The 21,581-nt window shown below is 41.2% G+C and overlaps 4 protein-coding genes across 4 annotated transcripts; 1 reads left to right on the top strand and 3 right to left on the bottom strand.

Annotated features, from left to right (window-relative positions):
• Positions 1-15,124: 15,124 nt before the first annotated feature.
• Positions 15,125-16,017, top strand: MYCTH_2308513 (uncharacterized protein). Its single transcript, XM_003665085.1, has 3 exons — positions 15,125-15,579; positions 15,657-15,714; positions 15,771-16,017. The coding sequence occupies exons 1-3, from the start codon at positions 15,268-15,270 to the stop codon at positions 15,830-15,832; spliced, it is 432 nt and encodes a 143-aa protein (XP_003665133.1). The 5' UTR covers positions 15,125-15,267; the 3' UTR covers positions 15,833-16,017.
• Positions 16,018-16,228: 211 nt separating this feature from the next.
• Positions 16,229-16,925, bottom strand: MYCTH_2308510 (uncharacterized protein). Its single transcript, XM_003665084.1, has 2 exons — positions 16,582-16,925; positions 16,229-16,505 (listed from the first exon to the last, which is right to left on the bottom strand). The coding sequence occupies exons 1-2, from the start codon at positions 16,783-16,785 to the stop codon at positions 16,350-16,352; spliced, it is 360 nt and encodes a 119-aa protein (XP_003665132.1). The 5' UTR covers positions 16,786-16,925; the 3' UTR covers positions 16,229-16,349.
• A 192-nt stretch (positions 16,926-17,117) lies between these two features.
• Positions 17,118-17,911, bottom strand: MYCTH_2066239 (uncharacterized protein; the record flags this gene model as incomplete). The annotated part of the gene is made up of 3 exons (XM_003665083.1): positions 17,118-17,324; positions 17,419-17,464; positions 17,592-17,911. The coding sequence occupies 3 exons, from the start codon at positions 17,909-17,911 to the stop codon at positions 17,118-17,120; spliced, it is 573 nt and encodes a 190-aa protein (XP_003665131.1).
• Positions 17,912-19,024: 1,113 nt separating this feature from the next.
• On the bottom strand, positions 19,025-21,367 carry MYCTH_2308506 (uncharacterized protein). The gene is made up of 3 exons (XM_003665082.1): positions 20,375-21,367; positions 19,815-20,280; positions 19,025-19,740 (listed from the first exon to the last, which is right to left on the bottom strand). The coding sequence occupies exons 1-3, from the start codon at positions 21,201-21,203 to the stop codon at positions 19,263-19,265; spliced, it is 1,773 nt and encodes a 590-aa protein (XP_003665130.1). The 5' UTR covers positions 21,204-21,367; the 3' UTR covers positions 19,025-19,262.
• Between the last annotated feature and the right edge of the window lie 214 nt (positions 21,368-21,581).

Genomic DNA, 21,581 nt, shown 5'->3' with positions numbered 1-21,581 from the left:
AACGGACGCTTTAGACTATACTATTAGAAGATAATTAGGATAACGAGACAAACAAGGAAAGCTATATCTTATAGCCTTCTTTTTAAAGAAGCTCGATAGACTATATTTTAATTATCCGATTTATAATAAGGAACTACTTACGATTATCGAAGCTTTTAAAGAATAGCAACTATACCTTAGTAATATAACTAAACTAATATAGATATATATAGATTATAAGAACCTACGATACTTTATAATGATAAAAGAACTTAACAGACGATAAATATAATAGGTAGAATTCCTCGCGGAATTTAACTTTAAGATCCGCTATAAGAAGGGCAAAGAGAACGTACAAGTAGATATCTCAAGCTGACGAACGGATTATACAGAAGGACAAATAGAAATAATACCACCGTTATTTAAGAAACGAATAGATGGAACGCTATATCACGAAACGCAGACACCCGTAGAAGATAATCTACTTGACTCGTTCCTAGAATGCTATATAATCTTTTAAGAAGAAAGGATTAACAAGGTATAGTATCAAGTAGCACCTAGACTACTAGTACCTAATAGAGTAGAAGAAAGAGAAGGGAAACTCTGGTACTAAGGTAAAGTATATATTTACGATGGGGATTAATAGCTGCGAATGATTCGAGAACTCTACAAGTCGAAACTCGGAGGATATAAAGGAGTTACGAAGACTGTTACACAAGTTAGGAAACATTACGACTTTCTATAGCTAATGGTACGAGTTAAGGAAGCTGTATAGAACTATGATATTTGTAATTAAAGTAAAATAGCATAATATAAGCTATATAGGCTACTTTAGCTACTGCTAATAGCTGATAAACTATAGAGTTTAGTTACGATAGACTTTATTATAAAGCTACTAGAATCTAAGGATATAGCTATAGGAGTAATCTACGACAATATTCTTATTATAGTAGATTGCCTAACTAAATAGGTATACTTCTTTCCCTATAAGGAGTCCTAGATAGCAGAACAGTTAGTAGATATAATCTATCGGCAAGTTACATTAGTATATGCTTAGCCGTAAGAATGGATCACTGATAGAGATACTAAGTTCGTATCAAAGTTCTAGCAAGCGTTAATATAACAATTAGGCGTTAATAGCAAGCTATTAACGGCATATTACCTATAGACTAACAGACAAACGGAGCAACTAAACCAAGTTATTAAGTAGTATCTCCGTTCTTACGTTAACTACTAGCAAGATAACTAGGTTATATTATTACTAATAGTATAACTCGCTTATAATATAATACTAACGGAAATGACTAAAGTTATACCGTTCTTCGCGAATTACAGATATAAAGCAGACCTTAAGCAAGGACTGGAGGTTATAGTGCTAAGAGTAGTAGTTAAAGTAGAACAACTATATATACTATATAAGAAGCTTAAAAAGGAACTCGAGTTTGTTAGAACCAGAATAAAGAACTACTATAATAAACATAGGCTTAAGGGACCTTGCCTAAAGAAGGGAGACAAAGTCTACCTAATCATATAAAACTTACAAACTAAACGACTAAGTACAAAGCTAGACTTTAAGAAGGTTAGACCCTTTGTTATTAAAGAACGAATTTCGACATCTAACTACCGACTATCGTTACCGTCATCTATATGATTACAGACAGATATTTTTTATATTTCGCTTCTCAAACTAGCACCAAAGAACGCTAAGATTATTATATATATCAGAGCAAAGGACAAGGAAGAAGAATAGGACGTTAAAGAAATTCTAGATTTATATATTATTAATAGAGAACTATAGTACCTAGTTAAATAGCTTAATTTTAGACTAGAAGATAACTTATAGGAACTAGTTAAGAATTTAAACTGCCTTAAGAAACTAGAATAGTTCTATCGGCAGAACCTAAATTAGCTAAAGGCAAACCTAGGACAGAACCGAAAATAGCGCCCTAGTTAATAACGTTAACGCTACCGTTAAGTTATATAACGGCCCCTAATTCCTACTATTCTACCGCCTCTAATTCGTCTAGATTTGACAAACCCTATATAACTATATCTGCCCCTTTCTCTACTAGGAACTCTCATTATTTATAAACCCAAGTCAGACAGGCTAACGCCTTAGAAGCTTTATATTAATATTCTCGTAACAAGGCTTCGGCCTCTTTCTCTTTAGCCTTTAAACGACGTTACTCGTATATAATATAATCTACTGTATTATGATTAGAGATATACCCTTATAAGGAAACGAGAACTTACAAGAAGAAACTAGAACGTTAGAACTATCGTAAGTACGACCCTGACGTATGTAAGCCTCGTAGCGACGAGATTTTTTAATCATTTTGTACACTTGGTTATACTCTACGTAATGGGAACATACTATTACTATAAACCTATGATTGGAAATAAACTAAGCTAAACGCTTATAGCAAATAGATACTAGGGATCTATACGCGTCAGACGGTATAATTGACAGTATGAAGGGCAACAAGGGGCTAAGGAGAAAAATACATACAAGGAACGTAAGGGATATTAGCGCTATTTAAAACGGCCTAAAAGAGGGCTTTCGGGTCGAAAGCCTCGAAGGGAAGGCATTATATTACAGAAATATATATACAAATGCTACCTAGACTACTAGCACAAATAGGCCAATCAAGCCAAAGGAACGAAAGGACTAATTATAATATAAGAAGCATAGTAATCACTACGCTTACCAGCGATCAAGGTAATTACCACCATACAATCACTCACAATCACCGTAATTAGGAGTGATCACTAGGATTATATATACATGTAGATAGTTACTCGTTAGGTAGACTCTAAGAGTTTACTAGTGATAGCAACCTATAATTACAGTACTTATACTAAGCATCGCTAACTACTGTGAGAGACAACTCTAGTGTTGTTATAAACCCTTTGGCTTCACCGAATCCCTTAGACGACCTGCCTGCTTGTCCCGCTTAAACTACCTTCGTCTGAACCCTTTTAGAAGAAGTCTAAGTTAGGTTCGTCATAGTACTTTGCTAGCCTTTTATTATACCCTTTTCTAGGCCTTTCCTTACTCTTTAAGTTAAGGGGTCTAATCTTTAGAGCTCTAAAATACACCCTCTAAGTATTTATAATAGCTAGATAGCAGAAGCTAATTCTAGTTTCACCGCCTCTTTAGCCTATCTTTGTAATATAATCGGCTTTCTTTCAAGGTATATTCGTTCTATATTATATAATCCCTTTAGATTAACTTTTAATGACTAGACTCTGATTTAGTATTGAAAAGATCGCGAAACTCTTTACGCTTCTTATACCTTTTTATAGTTTGCTATCTTCCTTTGGATTATAGGTAACCATTCTTAGTTCTTAAAAGGATTATCTTCTTTATAATCCGATCTTCTTAAAGGGCTATCTATAGGGTTTCGCTTCCCTAGCTAGTGTTTAATAGTAAAATCAAAGCCTAAGAGATATATATACTATCTAGCTTAGTAACTATTAAGTTAGGTTTGTCTTATAAATCCTTGTAAATTGTTATAGTCCGAATAGATGGTGATTTTATAGGGATTTCCTATTAAATAGTGTTACTAGTGCTTAAAGCTTTCTACGATCGCTATTATTTCCTTGTCAGGGGTATTATAGTGGTAGGCTAGTCCTAAGAACTTAGCCAAATAAAACGTAATAGGGTGTTTTCAAAAGTCCTCTGCTTGCTATAATAAGATAGCCCCTATTGCAAATATAGAAGTGTCTATTTCAATGGTTATCGGCTTTTTAGAATTAAAATGCCAGAGAACCGGCGCCGATTTGAAATAGTTTTCAATTTCTTGAAATGCTTTTTGTTCTTTAAGGTTAAACTAGACTCCTCCCGGTTTCTTCCCCTTTTCTAGCCCCTTTAGTAGACTTGTTAGGGGGTAGGCAATCCATGAAAAATTGCGAATGAATTTCTAATGAAAGTTAATAAATCCGAGAAATACCTAAATGTTATAATAGGTCTAGGGTTCTAGCTATTTCTCTACCGTTTCGATTTATACTAGGTCTATTATAATTCCTTACCAATTTACTATAAATCTAAGAAAGTTAACTTAGTCCTTATGAAATAAGCATTTACTAGGTTTATAATATAGCTATATGTTCTATAGTCGTTCGAGGACCTTTTAAATATATTTTATATACATTTTACGGTTAGGTAAAAAAATTAAGATATTATCTAAATAAACTATATAAAATTCGTTAAGCAATCTACCTAATACTTAATAAATATAATTCTAAAAAGTAGCTAGTACGTTTATTAGGTCAAATGGTATAACTAAGTACTTAAATAATCTATAATAAGTTTAAAAAGTAGTCTTCTACTTATCCCCTTTCTATATTTAAATCCGGTAGTAAGTATCTTTAATATTAAGCTTAGTAAAGAATTAAGCGCTAGAAGTATAGTTAAGAATCTCTGAGATAAGGGGTAATAGATAGTAATTGTTCTAGGTAATTATATTAAGTCCTTGGTAATTAATATAAAGACAAAGGCTTCCATCCTTTTTGGGTATAAATAGGACCAGGCTAGCTACTAAACTCTCGGAAGGTTAAATCCTCCCCTTAGCGAGGTTTTTGTCTAAGTATTCCTATAGTATATTAAGTTTATACCGGGATAAGGGGTAAATCGGTCTAACTAGGGGAGTCGTCCCTAGCTATAGATCGATTTTATAGTTAGTTACTTTAAACGAAGGAAGGATACTTAAATTTGATATATCTATTACGTCGGCAAAGTCTTGTAGCTTAGGGGGAATTTCTTCTAGGTTTCCTAAGGGTTTCAATTCTTTCTCGTTAGGGAATAGATCCGTAGAGACATCCGAAATAGTAGTTAATACAAAGACCCTAGCTCCCCTTTGGCAGTCCTTTTCCATTCTTTTAGGGTATTGGAATCAGGCTATCTCGGTTTCTAGTGGAAATCATTAGCGATTCTCTATCGGGAATAATAAGATAGTAAGATCGCTAAGTGTAAGCATTCCTAATAAGACTAGCAAGGTTTTGGTATTATAGCTAATAGTAATATAAAGGTAATTATATTAATGTATAGTTCTATATTCATTAGTTAGTATAATTAGTACTTGATATACCTTATAGAATACTATAACCGTTTTGTTAAACTATCGAATTATAGGTAGAATATAAGTAAGTCGTTTTAATTAGTATTTCTAAATGAGATTAAAGTCTATGATATTCATTTCTATATAAGAATCTAGGTCTACTATTATCGAAACGCCTTTATATACGTTTATTATAATAATTATATATATATACTCCCTTTTTAGGTCATCCCCTATAGCTATTCCTATAGTATTAGGGTCTACTATAAGTAACTCCTGTTTCCCTAGTAAAAACGGCCTAAACCCTAGTAACTAGGGTATTAACCTTGTTAATAGGAAGTAACCTATACCGTTTCTAGGCAATCTCTTACAAAATGTCCCTCTTTTCTATATCGGAAATACAAGCTATCACTCTATATCTTAGGAGTAAGGGTTAATATAAAGTTTAGGGCGCCTTATAAGGCCGATTACGGCTTCGTTATAGGTCTAGTTTAATAGTAGGACGATGACGTATAGGAACGTAATATATTAGGCGTATAACGTAGTTAATCTTAAATTAGTAGCAAAAAGGGGGTAGTCTAACTACGATTTAGTCACTAGAAGCTATACTAGATTTATAACGCTAACTATACTATTCCTTCTCTTGTCTCTAGGCAGTAGGTATAGTAATATTTAATATACTAAATAAGAAAAGGCAATAGCTTAGTATAGAAGCTTAAAGCTCGGCTTTTCTCATCTTAATGGAGAAATTAAGCTTTAAGGGACTTAAGGTAATGGTAAAGATCCTATAGGGATTAGCCGTTTCGTTAGCAGGCTAAATTTAAAGCCTTAGCTACTTAGGATACTTAGTTAATAAGGTCAATTATATAGGCGTTTGTCTATTCTTTAAATAGCATCTAGTCATTTTCTAACTAATTACGCTCCTTAGGTAATACGTTCTAACAATAGCTATACTAGCAGTTCTAGGGTTACTTGTCTATATAATTAAACATAAATAAGATACGATTCTATAATATTTTAAACCGCTTTAGATCTCCCTAAAAAGCGTATTACAAATCTTAGAGCTACTCTCGCCACCGCTAATAGGTCATTATATTAGTAAATCGAATTAGATTAGTAACCTTAATAGCCTTAGAATGGTATCTTAAGTCATTAGAATTAGAGGATTCAGTAGGTAATTAAGGTCGTTTCGAAGCCTTTATATAGTCTAGTAGTCCTAGCTTCTCTAATAGGAATTTTTCCTAGTCTTATAGCTATTATAGCCTTTCTAGCTCCTTATGACGAACCCAACTCAGACTTCTTTTAAAAGGGTTCAGACGAAGGTAGATTAAGCAGGACAAGTGTACAGGTCATCTAAGGGATTCGGTAAAGCCAAAGGGTTTATAATAACACTAAAGTTGTCTCTTACAGTAGCTAGCGGTACTTGGTATAAGTACTGTAATTATAGGTTACTATCACTGGTAAACTCCTAGAGTTCACTATAACGAGTAACTATCTATATATATATATAATTCTAGGATCACTAATAGTCATAGTAATTCTCCGTATTAGCTTACCTAGCTTATATCGTAAGCTAGTGATCCTCTGCTAGGATCATTTCTTGCCAAGTGTAATCCTATCCTAATTAGCCTATTATTCCTGCTATCCTATTAGCCTATTAGGGAGGCGGCTTAGGCAGCATCCTATATATATATTTTCGTGATACGATGCCCCTCCTTTAAGGCTTTCGACCCGAAAGCCTATCTTAGGCCGTTTCAAATAGTACTAACGTCCTTTTCTATATATACCTCGTAATTTTTCCCTTTTTCCGTACTACTAGTAACTAACAAGATAGCAGATTATATCTCTAAGTGTCGATCTTCGAAATCCTAACAGCGCGCCGTACCTACTTCTTTTATTAATTCTTTTAGCGTAGACGTTATACTATATTTATAGTATTTTAAGTGGAACTTAGCTTATTATATAGTGTTAGGCTCTTCTCGCTATAGCAAGTATATACATTAGGGTCGTTCTTACGATAGTTCTAATATAGCGTCTAGTTATTTGTAGCCTTATTTGTTACCTTAATATTCGTAGCTAATCTTTTATAGTGACGAAGATTATATCTAAATAGAAACGCGTAGAACAAGAAGAGGCCGATGCTAAAGAGGCTCTTTTTATTCTTTAGACTTAACTTTAGACGGCTATCGGTCAATTAGCTTGTCTTCGTCGCTAGAAACGTTTCTTAAAGGAGCAGGGTTCCGAGCTATTTCGTCAAGGTATATAGTCTCTAAAGAAAATAGAGGTAGAAGAATAGAAGGTATGGGATTCCGAGGTACACGTTATTAATAATATACGGTCCTAGGGTGCTGACGTCCCGTTTAATTGGTCCTCTTTAGGCCTAGATTTATTAGAGGCTAACTTAGCTATTTTGTCCGAGCTAGTGCCTACGGTCGATCCGGGTTCTAGCGGTAGAACCATTCTAGTTTCTTAGGGCAGTTTAAATTTTTAACTAGTTCCTATAAGTTATCCTCTAGTCTAAAATCGAGCTATTTGACTAGATATTATAGTTCCCTGTTAATAATACGTAAATCTAGAATTTCTTCGACGTCCTATTCTTTCTCTTTATTCTCTACTTCGATATATATAGCAACCTTGGCGTTCTTTAGTACTAGTTCGAGAAGTGAAATATGAAAAATATCTATCTGTAGTCGTATAGATGATGGTAACGATAATTAGTAGTTAGATATCGAAATTCATTCTTTAATAATAAAGGGTCCAACCTTCTTAAAGTCTAGCTTTGTACTTGGTCGTTTAGTTTATAGGTTTTATACGATTAAATAGACTTTATCTCCTCTCTCTAGGTAAGGTCCCTTAAGCCTATATTTGTTGTAATAGTTCTTTATTCTGGTTTTAATAGACTCGAGTTCCTTTTTAAGCTTCCTATATAGTATATACATCTGTTTTACTTTAACTACTGCTCTTAGCACTATAACCTCTAGTCCTTGCCTAAGGTCTACTTTGTATCCATAATTTGTAAAGAACGGTATAACTTTAGTTGTTTCTATTAGTATTATATTATAAGCGAGTTATGCTATTAGCAATAATATAACCTAGTCGTCTTGCTAGTAGTTAATATAAGAACGGAGATACTACTTGATAACTTGGTTTAGTTACTCCGTTTATCTATTAGTCTATAGGTAATATACCGTTAATAGCTTGCTATTAATGCCTAATCGTTATATTAACGCTTACTAGAACTTCGATACGAACTTAATGTCTCTGTCGGTAATCTATTCTTATAGCCAAGCATATACTAATATAACTTGCCGATAGATCACGTCTACTAGTTATTCTGCTATCTAGGACTCTTTATAGGGAAAGAAGTATACCCATTTAGTTAGACGGTCTACTATAGTAAGAATACTATCATAGATTACCCCTATAGCCGTATCTTCAGATTTTGGTAGTTTCGTAATAAAGTCTATTATAACTAAACTCTATAGTTTATTAACTATTAGTAGTAGCTAAAGTAGCCTATACAGCTTATGTTATACCGTTTTGCTTCGATTATAGATGTCGTAGTTCCGTACGACTTCCTTAACTTGTACCGTTAACTATAGAAAATTATAGTGTTTTTTAACTTATATAATAGTCTTTATAACTCCTTTGTATCCTCCGAGTTTCGATTTATAGAGTTCTCGAATCATTTATAGCTATTAATTCCCATTATAGATATATACTTTGCCTCGGTACTAGAGTTTCCTATCTCTTTCTTCTACTCCGTTAGGTACTACTAGTCTAGGTACTACTTGATACTACGTCTCGTTAATCCTTTCTTCTCGAAAGATTATATAACATTCTAGGAATGAGTCGAGTAGATCGTCTTCTACAGGTATCTACGTTTTGTAGTATAGCGTTCCGTCTATTTGTTCCTTAAATAACGGTAGCGTTGTTTCTATTTGTCCTTCTATATAATCTGTTCGTCGACTTAAGGCATCTGCTCGTACGTTCTCTTTACCCTTCTTATAGCGGATCTCAAAATTAAATTCTATAAGGAATTCTACTTATCGTATTTATTGTCTATTAAGTTCCTTTGTCGTCGTAAAGTACTATAAATTTTTATAATCCGTATATACTTATACTAGTTTAATCGTACTACTAAGGTATAGTTACTATTCCTTAAAAGCTTTGATAATTGTAAGTAGTTCTTTATTATAGATTGGATAATTAAGACGTGGTCTATCAAGCTTCTTTAAAAAGAAGGCTATAGGATATAGCTTCCCTTGTTCGTCTCGCTATCCTAACTATCCTCTGATGGCGTAGTCTAAAGCGTCTGTCTCTACCTCGAATAGCTTCCTAGGGTCTAGTAATACTAGTACTAGATCTTTAGTAATAGCGTCACGGATCTATATAAATACTTGCTTATATTACTCTTCCTATTAGAATTTAGCATTCTCTTTAGTAAGTTCGTATAAAGGTCGTACGATCGCTCTAAAGTTCCTAATAAATATCTGGTAGAAGTTCGTAAACCTAATAAAACTTCGTACTTCCGTAACTAACGTCGGTTATAGCTAATCCTTAATAGCTTTAACCTTTAAGGGTTCTATCTGGATTTGTCCTAGGGATATTTCGTATCCTAAAAACACCATTTTCCTAATATAGAATTCACTCTTTTCCTTGTTAACTAATAGCTTATACGTATATAACGCGTCTAGCACTACTTTCACGTACTTCCGGTATTCGTCTATCGTCTTAGGAAGGATAAGTATATTATCAAGATAATATACCGTAAATTTGTCAAGAAAGGGTTAAATAGCTTGATCAATCAGGGCTTAGAACGTTACTAGCACATTCGTAAGTCCAAATAGCATAATAAGGTACTCGTAATAGCTATAGGGTATCCTAAAGGCCGTTTTCTACTTATTATCTTCTTTAATCTATATATAGTTATGGGCCGATAGCAAGTCAAGACGTATAAAATATTAGGCTTCTATTAACTAATCTTAGAGCTATATAATTAATAATAATAGGTATCGATTTTTTATAGTCTATTTGTTAAGTTACCAATAGTTAACGTATAACTATAGCTTTCTGTCTTTCTTAGGTATAAATAGAATTAGGTAGCCTACTAGCAATGTCGACAGGCAGATATATCTTCTTCGAAGGTTCTCCTTTAAATATCGCTTAAGTTCTTTATTCTATATCTAGCTCGTATAGTAAATCTTAAAGAACTTTAGTCATACTCCTTCTTTAAGCTTAATCTTATAATCTTATAGGCTATATTCTAGTAATCCTTCTAGATGTTTCGGTTCGAATGCTAGGTGTCCCTTGTACTCCTTCGGTACTTCCCTAGTCTTGTCTCGTTTCTCGGTTTTCTAATAGTATACAAACTTAGTTCCGTCTATGGCGATACTAGCAATTTCTCCTATCTTAACCTACTACTCTAATTATAGTGCTCTACATTTGTTAATAGAGAGAATAGTTATCGGTGGTTTAGCTCGTTCTTTCTATCGTAACGTCGGTGTCGTTATGTTACTTCTTCTAGAGTCTATAGTAGTCTGCCTACTACTATCTGCCTCTTATAGTAGATCTATAGGATATGCCTTCCCTTAAGCATCGTCTGCTTGTAATCCTTACGTGCTCTCTATCTTACTAGTCGAATACGACTCCGTTCGAGGTCGTAGGTAGCTACTATTCTTCTAGCTAATATCTAGGTTATAATCTTTATACTATAGTAATCCTAATATTATATCTTTATTGTTATCTATATTTACGATGCTAAATACGACTACTATAGTCTTCCCTACTATAGTAATGTTAATCGGTTTAGTCTTTCTATATACCTATTACGTCAGAAATAGCCCTTTAATTATACTATACTTCTACTTTATTCTCTAGGGTATCTATAGCTAATTTACTTCTACTTTATTCTCTAGGGTATCTATAGCTAATTTACAAGTATCGGCAAAATTAGGTTTATCTCTGCTCTACTATCTACTAGTACGAGCATTTCGTGCTATTTCTATCATACTATTATCTATAGTCGCTTATCTTACTACCATCGTCTAAAGATTATAGTGATTTTCCATATTTCTACCAGGAGGTCTCGATATAGTAGTCTCTTACGCTAGTTCCTCCTATACTACGCTACCACTTACCGTTATACAGACATTAATAGTTTTCGGGCCCCTCGAAAGGCTCTGACCCGTTTCCTAGGTTAGTGCTAACCTCTTCGGTTGTTCGGCTAATAGCGGCTTTATCGATTATACTTATTTCTATAAGCCATTAAGTGCTTGTAACTTCCTACCATTAGGTCTGTTCTACTTTCCGTCGTACGTGCTATAGCTTCATCTAAAGCTCTCGAATTCGCGATTTCTTTTCGTCTATATAATAGAAGTAATCGTTGCTCTAACACGAGTCCTATATATCTCGTCCTGTTCCGTAGTACCTAGGCTAGGCTTGTTTTAGAACTACTATAATGCCTTCTAGGTCGCGGGCTTCGATCTTCTAGAGCAATTTAGCTGCTCTGTTTCTAGTATTATAGACCTATTCTATAGGGTAGAGGCTTCTGTCCTTATTTCCTTGTTAGGTTAGCTAGTAATTGTTTTCAAATTTATTACAAAAGTAGTATTAGTATTTATATAATATATACTAGAACTAGGGCACTTATATATATATATTATATCAAGGGTATAGTTATATAGCGTTACCTAGGAGGTATTAAAACTCTTTCCCAAATCCTTCTTACTATATGTAGACTATAGATACCCTAATGCTAAGGTAGGAATATTTCTTCTAGTAGTTTTCCTATATACGTTTGTCTTTTCTATAGTTTATATATATAAACTAGTACTCTAGGTTCCGTACGTTGTAGCTAAGTTACTAGTCATCAAAATACTTGGCGTAGCTATTAGGTCCATCATATATTATAGACTGTTCCCCTTTGATAGTTTCCACGATACGTTAGAGTTCCCTTATCTCGTCCCTCATCTTATCGCTCTACTAGGCAAGTCAAATTAAACGTCTATCCTATTCGCATAGTTTCGTATTAAGCCAGAAAACTTCGTTACAGTACTATTCAATTCGTTCCTAGAGGAATAGAACATTAGGTCTAGGTCTTTTGATTCCTTAGATGTTAGTTGTCTACGATCTATCCTACCTCTATATAACTATAAAACCCTACTACCTTAAGACTAGGAGAATCGAAATTAGTAGTATATACTCTCCTACCATATCCTATTCGGCAAGACCTATCTCTAGGTCTATAGTGACTAATTCGGAGTATAGTGCTTGTTTATCTTTACCATCACTATCGCGTCCGAGACTATCTATATTATTATCCCTGTTTTCGTAGCTTATAGCCGCTACTTTGATAATATCCTTAATAGTTTCGTTAATAACCGCAATTTCCTTTCTAGAGACTATTTTCCATTCTTTCTTTAGGCTTTAATATTCTTGTTTATAATGTCCTTTCTTTCTATAGTTATAGTAGGTAACATTAGACTTGTCTTTGATTATCTTCTTTCTATCCTACTTCTATACTATGTCTATATCTATAGCCCTAGGATATATTCTATATAAGGTGCTAACATATACTTGTTTTTCCTTATTATTAGCCTTAATCGTAGTTTCGTTTATTTAACCTTATTTCTACTACTTTTATATATAGAGTTAATCATCAATTCTAATAGCCTATATAATATATTTATCTAGGGTCTTAGGCCAATTATACTTATATAGCTTATCTTTAACCTTTTCCTTTAAGCCATTATGGAATAGTTATATTAATGCCTTATCGTTAAGCTAAGACTTAAGTATATCCTATCTAAACTATATAGCATAGGAGGCTATTAACTTGGTCTATCGGAGATTAGCAAGTTTTTCTTATATATAAATCTTCTTATCTTTATTACTAAAGACCTTCTAAAGTTCTTCTTTAAAACGGTCGTAAGATCAAAAGACTACTTATATAAATATGTCTTAGTCGTCTTTGTCTTCCTTAGTAAGATAGTTATTCTATATAGGCTCAAACTATCTAAATACCTTATTCTCTAGTCTTATAGCTATATAAAGGACTTTAGCTTTATTATCTAGAAACTTATCATCATTAAGCCGAAAGTAAGATCAGAGGTTTATTAAGAACCTTATAAGATCCTCCTTAGTTCCTCTATATTTACTAGGTAGTTTGATCTTAATACGGCTCGCTTTAGCGCCTTTAAGTGCCTTGATTTTAGTATAGGCCTCGTTAACTAGCTTCTATAAGTGCTTTTCGCCATTCTCGAGTTCCTTGATTCAAGCTTAAGCAGCCTTGCCTCTCTAGTCTAACTCCTAGATCTATTAATAGAGTTAACTAAGCTAGGTAAGCAGTTATTCGGCCGTAACGTTAATAGTTATATCAATATCGAGGCCGAAATTACCTTCGTCCTAAACTATAATAGAACAAAGAGAGTAATAGCAATATATAACAAACCTAACTTAGATTTCTTCTAAAAGGGTTTAGACAAAGGTAGATTAAGTGGGACAAGTGTATAGGTTGTCTAAGGGATTTGGTAAAGCTAAAGGGTTTATAATAATACTAGAGTTATCTTTTATAGTAGTTAGTAGTGCTTAGAATAAATACTATAATTGTAGGTTACTATTACTAGTAAACTCCTAGAGTCTACTATAACGAGTGACTATCTATATATATATATAATCCTAGGATTACTAATAGTTATAGTGATCCTCTGTACTGGCTTACCTGGCTTACATCGTAAGCTAGTGATCCTCTGCTAGGATCATTCCTTGCTAAGTGTGATCCTGTCCTGATTGGCCTATTATTCCTGCTATCTTATTGGCCTATTAGGGAGGCGGCTTAGGTGGCGTCCTGTATATATATTTTTGTAACACTCCTTAACCTAGCCTTCTAGGTTCTAGATAAGCTATTTACAATCGGGGCCTTATATCGAGGGCTCTAAATCAGAGAGTATTAGAACGTAAAGAGGGGGTTCTAAATGGTTTTATAGCTAGTACTAGGCTAAAAGAGTCTTACTTAGGCTCGAAGGTCCTTCCTCCTATTCTATAGGCATTAAACGGCTAAATGACGGTACCATCTCGATTGACAAAAGGTAGAAGGATCAGAAACTATCGGGGTAGCCTGCTGCTAGGCTAGTTGTCAAGAGAGGTAGCACTATTACGAAGGCCTTTCTAAGCAAGTTCGCACTAATTGCGGGGGTAGGGGGAGTCGATTGTTCTAGGGCTGGCGGGCTTCCTATTTGTATCTCTCCCTAATCGTAGTTATATAGACTGATCCTTAGGGAGGAGAACCTCCCTTTCGGATCTATGGGCTAATAGGTACATCTTATACTACGGATCGGCTATTCCCCTTTTCCTAGCCGTGCCCTGATCGTGCCTGTTATAGCAGGGTCATACCTGTTAGTGCCCGGGCGTGGGCCCTCCGGCCGCTGTGGGCCGGCCGTAGGCATAGGTCGGCTTGCGTTCGTGATAGCTAGAAAGTATAGTATTTGTTCTTTATAAGATATACCTATATAGTATTTAGGTAAAGCTAGTAACTTGATTTCGAGGAGGTACTTATATAAGCTAGGCTTTCGAAGGGGTTCTAGGCTATATAGTAAATAAGACGTCGTTTAGCTCTAGAATTAAGCTTCCTTAGCTAGCTAGTTCGTTTTCTAGGTTAAAAACCAGGCTCGGTAGCCTTTTGTTTACGACGGAGGATAGCTATAATAGTAGACTTTAGAAGGCTGTTAATATCTCGTATCTTTAAGGCTAAATAACCTAACTTATAGAGCATTTTAATGACTTCTACCACTATAGGAGAGTGCTCTCTACGGTCGGTTTTCGGTTTGTACCCCATATTATGTGTTATGGATAGAAAAAACTGGTTTTGTCAGTGTAGGAGGTGGAGGGGGGGATGTAAGTCAGGTCCCACCTTCTAAAAACGGCTAATCACTTTTTGGATGTGACTATACATATATACAACATGCCAAAGGCCGCTTCAGTGTATCTGTGGGAACTTATTACCTAAGGTAGTGCTGAGTGTCAATCGCGTGGTAGTTAGTGGGCTCCGCAGACGAAACGCGAAATCGAAATCGAATGCGGGGCAACACGTGGGCAGCTCCGGTCCCAAGCTTTCCAAATTGAGGATCGGGGAAACCAAACAAAACATTGATCAAAGGACAACCCAAGCAATCACCTCTAAGCGCGACGGACAGAGTTCCACGAAACAGACCAAAAGCTTTGCTTCGGCATGGCCCACGATGGCAGCTCCCACCGACGTGCGCGGTCTACTTCCCGCTCTCGTCCAACAACCCCTCTTCGGCCCTCGTCACGCTCCTCATTCCGCGACTCAGCCCGCAACAGCGTGCAGGGAGACTCCGCCTCCTTCCCACTCAATGCCTTCGAACCTGCCTTTGCTGAGCTGTCAGACTCGATTGCAGACCTCGAGGCCAACATGATGCACTTCCAGCTGATGCATGAGAGCCTCGCTCGGTTCAGCGAGAGCTTCGCAAGCTTCCTGTATGGACTGAATATGAATGCATTTTGTGTCGACTTTCCCGAGGTATGCTTCAAACAAGGATTCGAAATCGGGTGACTTGTGGACGGCTGCTCATCACGTAACTTCTTGGGGGAATACAGGGCCCAATTACGGAGTCGTTTAAGAGGATGAAGTTGAAGGAAGAGGAACAACAGCAGAGTAGGTGACAAGACGGACAATAAGGGCTAGGCGGAGAGTTACTGACATGGATGCAGACCCTACAAGACCTCCTGAACGAACGGCTGGCGAGGTTGATACCGAGACTACATTCATGTAGGTCGCTTAGCGGGGCAGCAAAAGGCACCAAACTAACGGGAGCCAGGACAACGGACACTTCGTTTGTCGAGAACCCCCCATCCACCAAGTCATCCCTCCGATACCAGACACCAGCGTCAAGCCGCCAATCTCGAGTTCCTGCCCCTACTGCAACCACTCGGGGCACGACATCGGCCAGAGGATCGACAAGAGGCGGCCGCGGTGGTACCCGGGGAACGCGGCCTACTGGGCTTGTGAGACCGAGGGTGCGTGGGATCCGGTGAAGGGATCGAGCTTAATCGGCAAATTGCCTTAACGGAACCGCAATACGGGTGGCACGAAATACCGGTACCCAACAGACTGCAATGCCGACCACAATACTCGTTCTTAGGCAAGCTAGCTCGAAACATTGGCTGCGAAACCTGGGGTTACGGCTTGGTATGTCCCAGAACCTCGGAGGACGAGACCAGCGATCAGTATAACCAAGGGCGCGTCCCGATTCAGAGGCAGCGCGAGGGAGGTTTCGGGAGAATCACATGTCAAGAGTTCTCCATGGCCTTGTCGAGACATTCCCTCGCCCGCTTCAGACACTCCTCCTCGCCCGAGTTGACCCAGGAACCGACGGCAGCAACCGTCTTGTTCCGAGACTTGAGGCCCTGGGTAATCTGGAGGTCTGATTTGGGGAGGTCTAGTACCTGGGGGGGGAAGGGTATGGTGTTAGTTTGGGCCAGGGATAGCCAGTGGAGCGAATAATCTTGAAGAAATGGATACCTCGCTCAACACCCGAATCACGGCTTTGTTGGCTTCCCCTTCGCGCGCTTGCGCGGCCACGCATATCTCAACTGCCTCATCGTTTACCGAGGTAATGCCCTCGCGGTTCTTGCTTGCCCCCGGCTTGACATTGCAGTGCATGTACAAGATGTTTTTGGCAGACTTTTTCGTCGCAGCCACGTACCAGAGGGCGCGGGCTGACATTGCGAGGCGAGTTAAAAGAGAATGGGGATGAGATTGTTGTGTGGCTTTCTACCGAAAACACGGCGAGCGGTGGGACCTTAAAAGGCCGTCTACATCCGGGTTAGGGTCCGACAATGCACCAGAGATCAAAGTAACGAGTAAAGCTGCGATCCAAGGCTTTTCGTGACCTGATGGGCAAGCTTATTGACTGAAATTGACCACTAGAACACCGTAAGGACACCTCTCTCTCATTAAGTAATTCCCCTTCAAAGCCCCGGCGCGCGGTTGCCGTAATTCGTTCTGCTCGAGACGCCGAATATGCCGTAATAAACGTTCGAGCTGAGCCAGTCATTTTAGGGAGACACCGGACCAAGCACCTTCTCCGCCAGCGACACACTCGTGCCAGTGTTGTCAGGCTCGACCGCAACGGACTTGACCTTGCCCTGCTCGACAATGATGGCATACCGCTTAGACCGGTCCCCACCAAAAATGGCCGAGCCATCAAACGCCATGTCGAGCATCTTGGTAAACTTGCCGGTCGGGTCGGCAAAAAAACGGATCTAACATTTGTTCGGACGGACGTGAGCAAATCTTCTTGCACATATTACCAAAAATTACCCATCTAGGGCGCCAAAAAAACGAGGCAAGACTTACGCCCAACTGCCCGGCAGGGTCCAGCGTCTCACCCCAGGCCTTCATCCTAAACCAATTTCCTCTTCATCAACACCCGTTCCCTCCCCCCTTCCAAAAACAATATAACAAAAGGGGGTGGGGGCAAAACTCACACGAAAACGTCGTTGACCGACACGACCCCGACGAGCTCGAACTCCTTGGTGCGCGGGTGGCTCGCGTAGCCGGGGACGTGCGTCGCGGAGCAGGCGGGCGAGAAGGCGGCGGGGACGCCGATCAGCAGCATGCTGTTGTACTTCCTGGCCTCCTCGGCCAGGTTCACCCGCTGGCCCGGGCTGCCCTCCATGAGGGCGTCCGTGTCCGGGAGCGGGTCGCCCGGCTTGATGAGCACGCGGGCGGTGCTGTGGAACTGGGAGACGCGCGGGGCGGCGCTGCCGAGGACGGCGGCGCGGCGCGAGGCCGTGGCCGCCGCGGCCGCAGCTGCGGAAGTGAGAGGGCGGAAGGTTGACCGGAACATTTCTCTGCCTTTTTCTAAAAAAAAAAAATTCTAGTTGTCTCGAGATTGGGCAGTCAGTAGGATTCGATTGACGTGGTGTGAGTGTGTGCGCAACGTGGCTGCCGTTGCAATTGATAAGGAGCTGTTGTGTCGGCGAAGAAGCTTCGGTTTCGGGATGCTGCACGACCAGCCGAGCGGGCCTGCGGTTCAGTGTTGACATCACTCAATGGCTGGGGTAATAGTGATTGGAAGACAGGGTTAGGGTTTGGCTCCATTGCGACTTCCATTTCGCTGACCCCCATAGAGTGTTACCTCTGCTATTTCTAGAAGGTGTCGAGTTTCTCGTTGAACTGGAAACGGTACTTTCTCGCGGCTGTATGACGAGGCAGTAGCGTCTTCTCCGTTTGTCACCTGCTGAGCTCGCAACTGACTGTAATCAGCAGCTACAGGGTTCAGGGGCTACAGGGTAACTCGGAGTAAACACCAAAAAAAAAAAAGAAAAAAAGAAAAAAAGAAAAGAAAAAGAAAAAAGCAATGTCCAAGCATTCTTATTCGTCTCAGGCTGAGAAACTTCAAAAAGAGCCGTTCTTCACCGTATGCAGGTCACCGAGAGCACCCGACTGATGACTTGACAGGTGTCAGCACCCAGTTCTAACATCAAAGCTAACGACTAGTCCTGTCGTCCCAACATTATTATCCTTCTAGAACACGCCGTGATGATACGGTCAAGGTGTTCCCGAAACAACGATAATGACTTGAACCGGATACTAAAAGAGAAGAGTCCGACTGGTTTCTATTACCTTGTCGGGAGAGAAGGGCTGTAACGGCGGCATCGTTAATGCAGAGAAACATGTTACTGGCCTCCGTAGTGCGTTGAATCAGCCTAACGACTGTCATCGCCGAATCAGGGAAGAGAAAGGTTTTCTCCGAACGAACAAGGATACAACCGCGCACACTTCTGCGTTGGCAGGCCACTTTCTTGGAGGCGTTCAGTCACCCTCCTTGGGTGTGATGAATGAGTTGTCCGACGAATTCTCTACGGAAACACTCTTAGAGCGTTTCATCGGGAGTCAAGAGGTTTTTGCAACACGATATAGTAAATTCTAAGCTGCGTTAGCTTAGGATCTTCATGGCTTCCAGGTGTCACTTCACCCTCAAAGTTTATAATTTCTAGATCGTTTGTACCAATGCTGGGGAATGGATGACTGGAGATCCTCCCTCATCGGTAGGAAAAGAAACATCATCGATCAAGCGTGACTCTTCTCGAATAGATAAAATGAACAAGGAAACAGGGTATCCATCACCAAAATACACGCATACAGCAAGATGCCATTCGTACAATCCCAGGAAGGGAGGGAGGGGAGATGCGCTCCTACGCCACCTTCACTGCCTTCAACTCCGCGCCCTCCTCACCGCTGCCACTGCCCCTTTCATCCCGGACTACCGACGAGCCCGCGCCGGCGGGCTGGTCGGCCGCAACGGTATCCTCCAGCTCAACGGGCAGGCCGAGATTCAGCGCGACCGTGACGACGGCGGTGACGGCGAAGCCGGTCTCCATGATGAGCTCGATGGCGTCGAGGAAGCCGCGGAGGGCCTTGTTGCCGCCGTCGTACGTGAACACGTGGCTGAAGTAGTCGGGCACCAGGGTGGCGCCGTAGCCGAGGGCCAGCCCCGCGGTCAGGATGAAGCGGTTGCGGCGGTTGAAGGGGACGCCCCGGGCGATGATGGCAATGCCCGAGACGGCGACGGCGCTGAAGAGGAAGGTCGTCATGCCGCCGAGGACGGCCGACGGGATGGCGACGAGGGAGGCGGCAAACTTGGTGAAGATGCCCGCGATGACGAGGAAGAGGCTAGGAAGCAGGAGAAAGTCAGCTTTCCTCGTCTCTTGTTTCTGGGTTAAAAAGTTGGGGGGTTGGAATCTTACCAGCAGCAGTACCCCGCGGACCGGTTGGCGCAGCGCGTGAGGGCAATAACGCCGTTGTTCTGGGCAAAGGTCGTCATGGGCGTGATGGTGCCAAGGGCGGCGAGCAGCCCGTTGATGCCGTCGGCCAGCACGCCGCCCTGGATGCGGCTCTCGTAGATCTTGCCCTCGACCTCGATGCGGGACACGTCGCAAGTGGCCGTGATGTCGCCGATGGCCTCGCAGGCGCAGATGATGAAGACGGCCATGAGGGGCAGCACGAGGGGCCCGTAGACGGACAGCTTGAAGGTGTGCACCCAGATGAAGGAGACGGCCGGGGCCTCGTCAATGCCCGAGCGGTCAAAGTAGCCGCAGGCCGCGGCGATGATGCAGCCCGTGAGCAGGCCGATGACGACGCTGACCGACTTCATGATGGGCGACCCGAAGCGCTCGCAGAGGATGATGGTGACAAACACGGAGAAGCCGAGACCTGATAGGCGGCATCAGCATTGGTCTGATATGTCGGGAAGAAGGGAAGATGAATGACGGTGATGATGGCGATGATGCTCGGCGGTTCAACGCACCTAGATATTCGGCCGAGCCCCAGGGCAGCGCATGCGGCGCGGTGATGTCGGGGCACCGAGCGAAAAACTCGGAGGGGTTTGCCTCAGAGCAGAGGCCTGAGCCGCCGGCCCAGTCCTTGAAGCCGGACCCAATCAGGTTGATACCGATCAGCATGACGGTCGGCCCGGTCACGATGGGCGGGAAGACGCGCAGGATGACCTTGGGCGGCATGAAGGAGATGAGGATCTCGAGCAGCGAGCAGACAGCCGAGGTGCCGAGCAAGGCGCCATAGGCGTCCGGGCACGGCAGCGGGGTGCCGTCTTCGGCGGTCGGGCAGAAGCCGTTGGCGTACATCTGGCTGAAGGCGCCGGAGGCGACGGGGATGATGGCGAAGGAGATGCCGACCACGGAGATGAGGCCGGTGCCGATGTAATAGGGCGTCTTTAGGATGCGGAAGCGGGTAATCTGGATGGCGGACAGCAGGCCCGACACAATCAGGGAGGTGGACACGAGGTACTGTGTCTGCTCGGAGCTGAGGTTGGCGCCACCGGAGCCGGCCATGATGATGGGCGGGGTAATGATGCCGGCCAACATGGCGAGGGCATGCTGGAAGCCGAGGATCAGGGCCAACAACACGGGCATCCGGTCGTTCAGGCCAAAAAAGGGGGGCGGCTGGTCCGCCTTCTTCATGAAGGGGAGGGTTGGACGGAAGAGGAAGGCATAGTCGTAGTTGCCGATGAGGCCCTCCTTAGTGAGAAAAGTCTTCTTCACGCCGCGAAGCCGGTCGGCGAGAGTCCGCCGCGGAGCCGGCTCCGGGACGATCTGAGACGGTGCTTGGTCTTCGTCCATGGTGGTGAGAAAAACCGGAGTTCCGAAGTCGGGACTCTAGACTGGCGGGCCGGGAGGAGTACGAGGCGGGAGGGGAGGTACGCTTTGTGTGTGCACTCCGGTCCGAGACTCCAATCCACAAAGAGTACCTCGAAGGAAGCTCGAGGAAATGGGGTATTTAGGGGTATGTATGTGCGGAGAACCTGCTCAACCGTCCCAACCGCCGACCGTTGATCGCTTACCAGGCAGTCGGAGGCGGGCACCGGCAACGGCCTTTTATTCAATCGCGAACTGCATGGCAAAGCTTTACAAGGCTTGTTGCATGCTTATCGCTGGTTTCCAGGTTTATCATGACCAGGCCCACCGTTTGCGGGTTGCAGCCAGAGGCGAATGTGGAAC

The sequence above is a fragment of the Thermothelomyces thermophilus genome, chromosome 5, assembly GCF_000226095.1.
Source record: "Thermothelomyces thermophilus ATCC 42464 chromosome 5, complete sequence".
In the NCBI taxonomy this organism is placed as follows: Eukaryota; Fungi; Ascomycota; class Sordariomycetes; order Sordariales; family Chaetomiaceae; genus Thermothelomyces; species Thermothelomyces thermophilus.
This window is presented reverse-complemented; position numbering and strand designations above follow the sequence as displayed.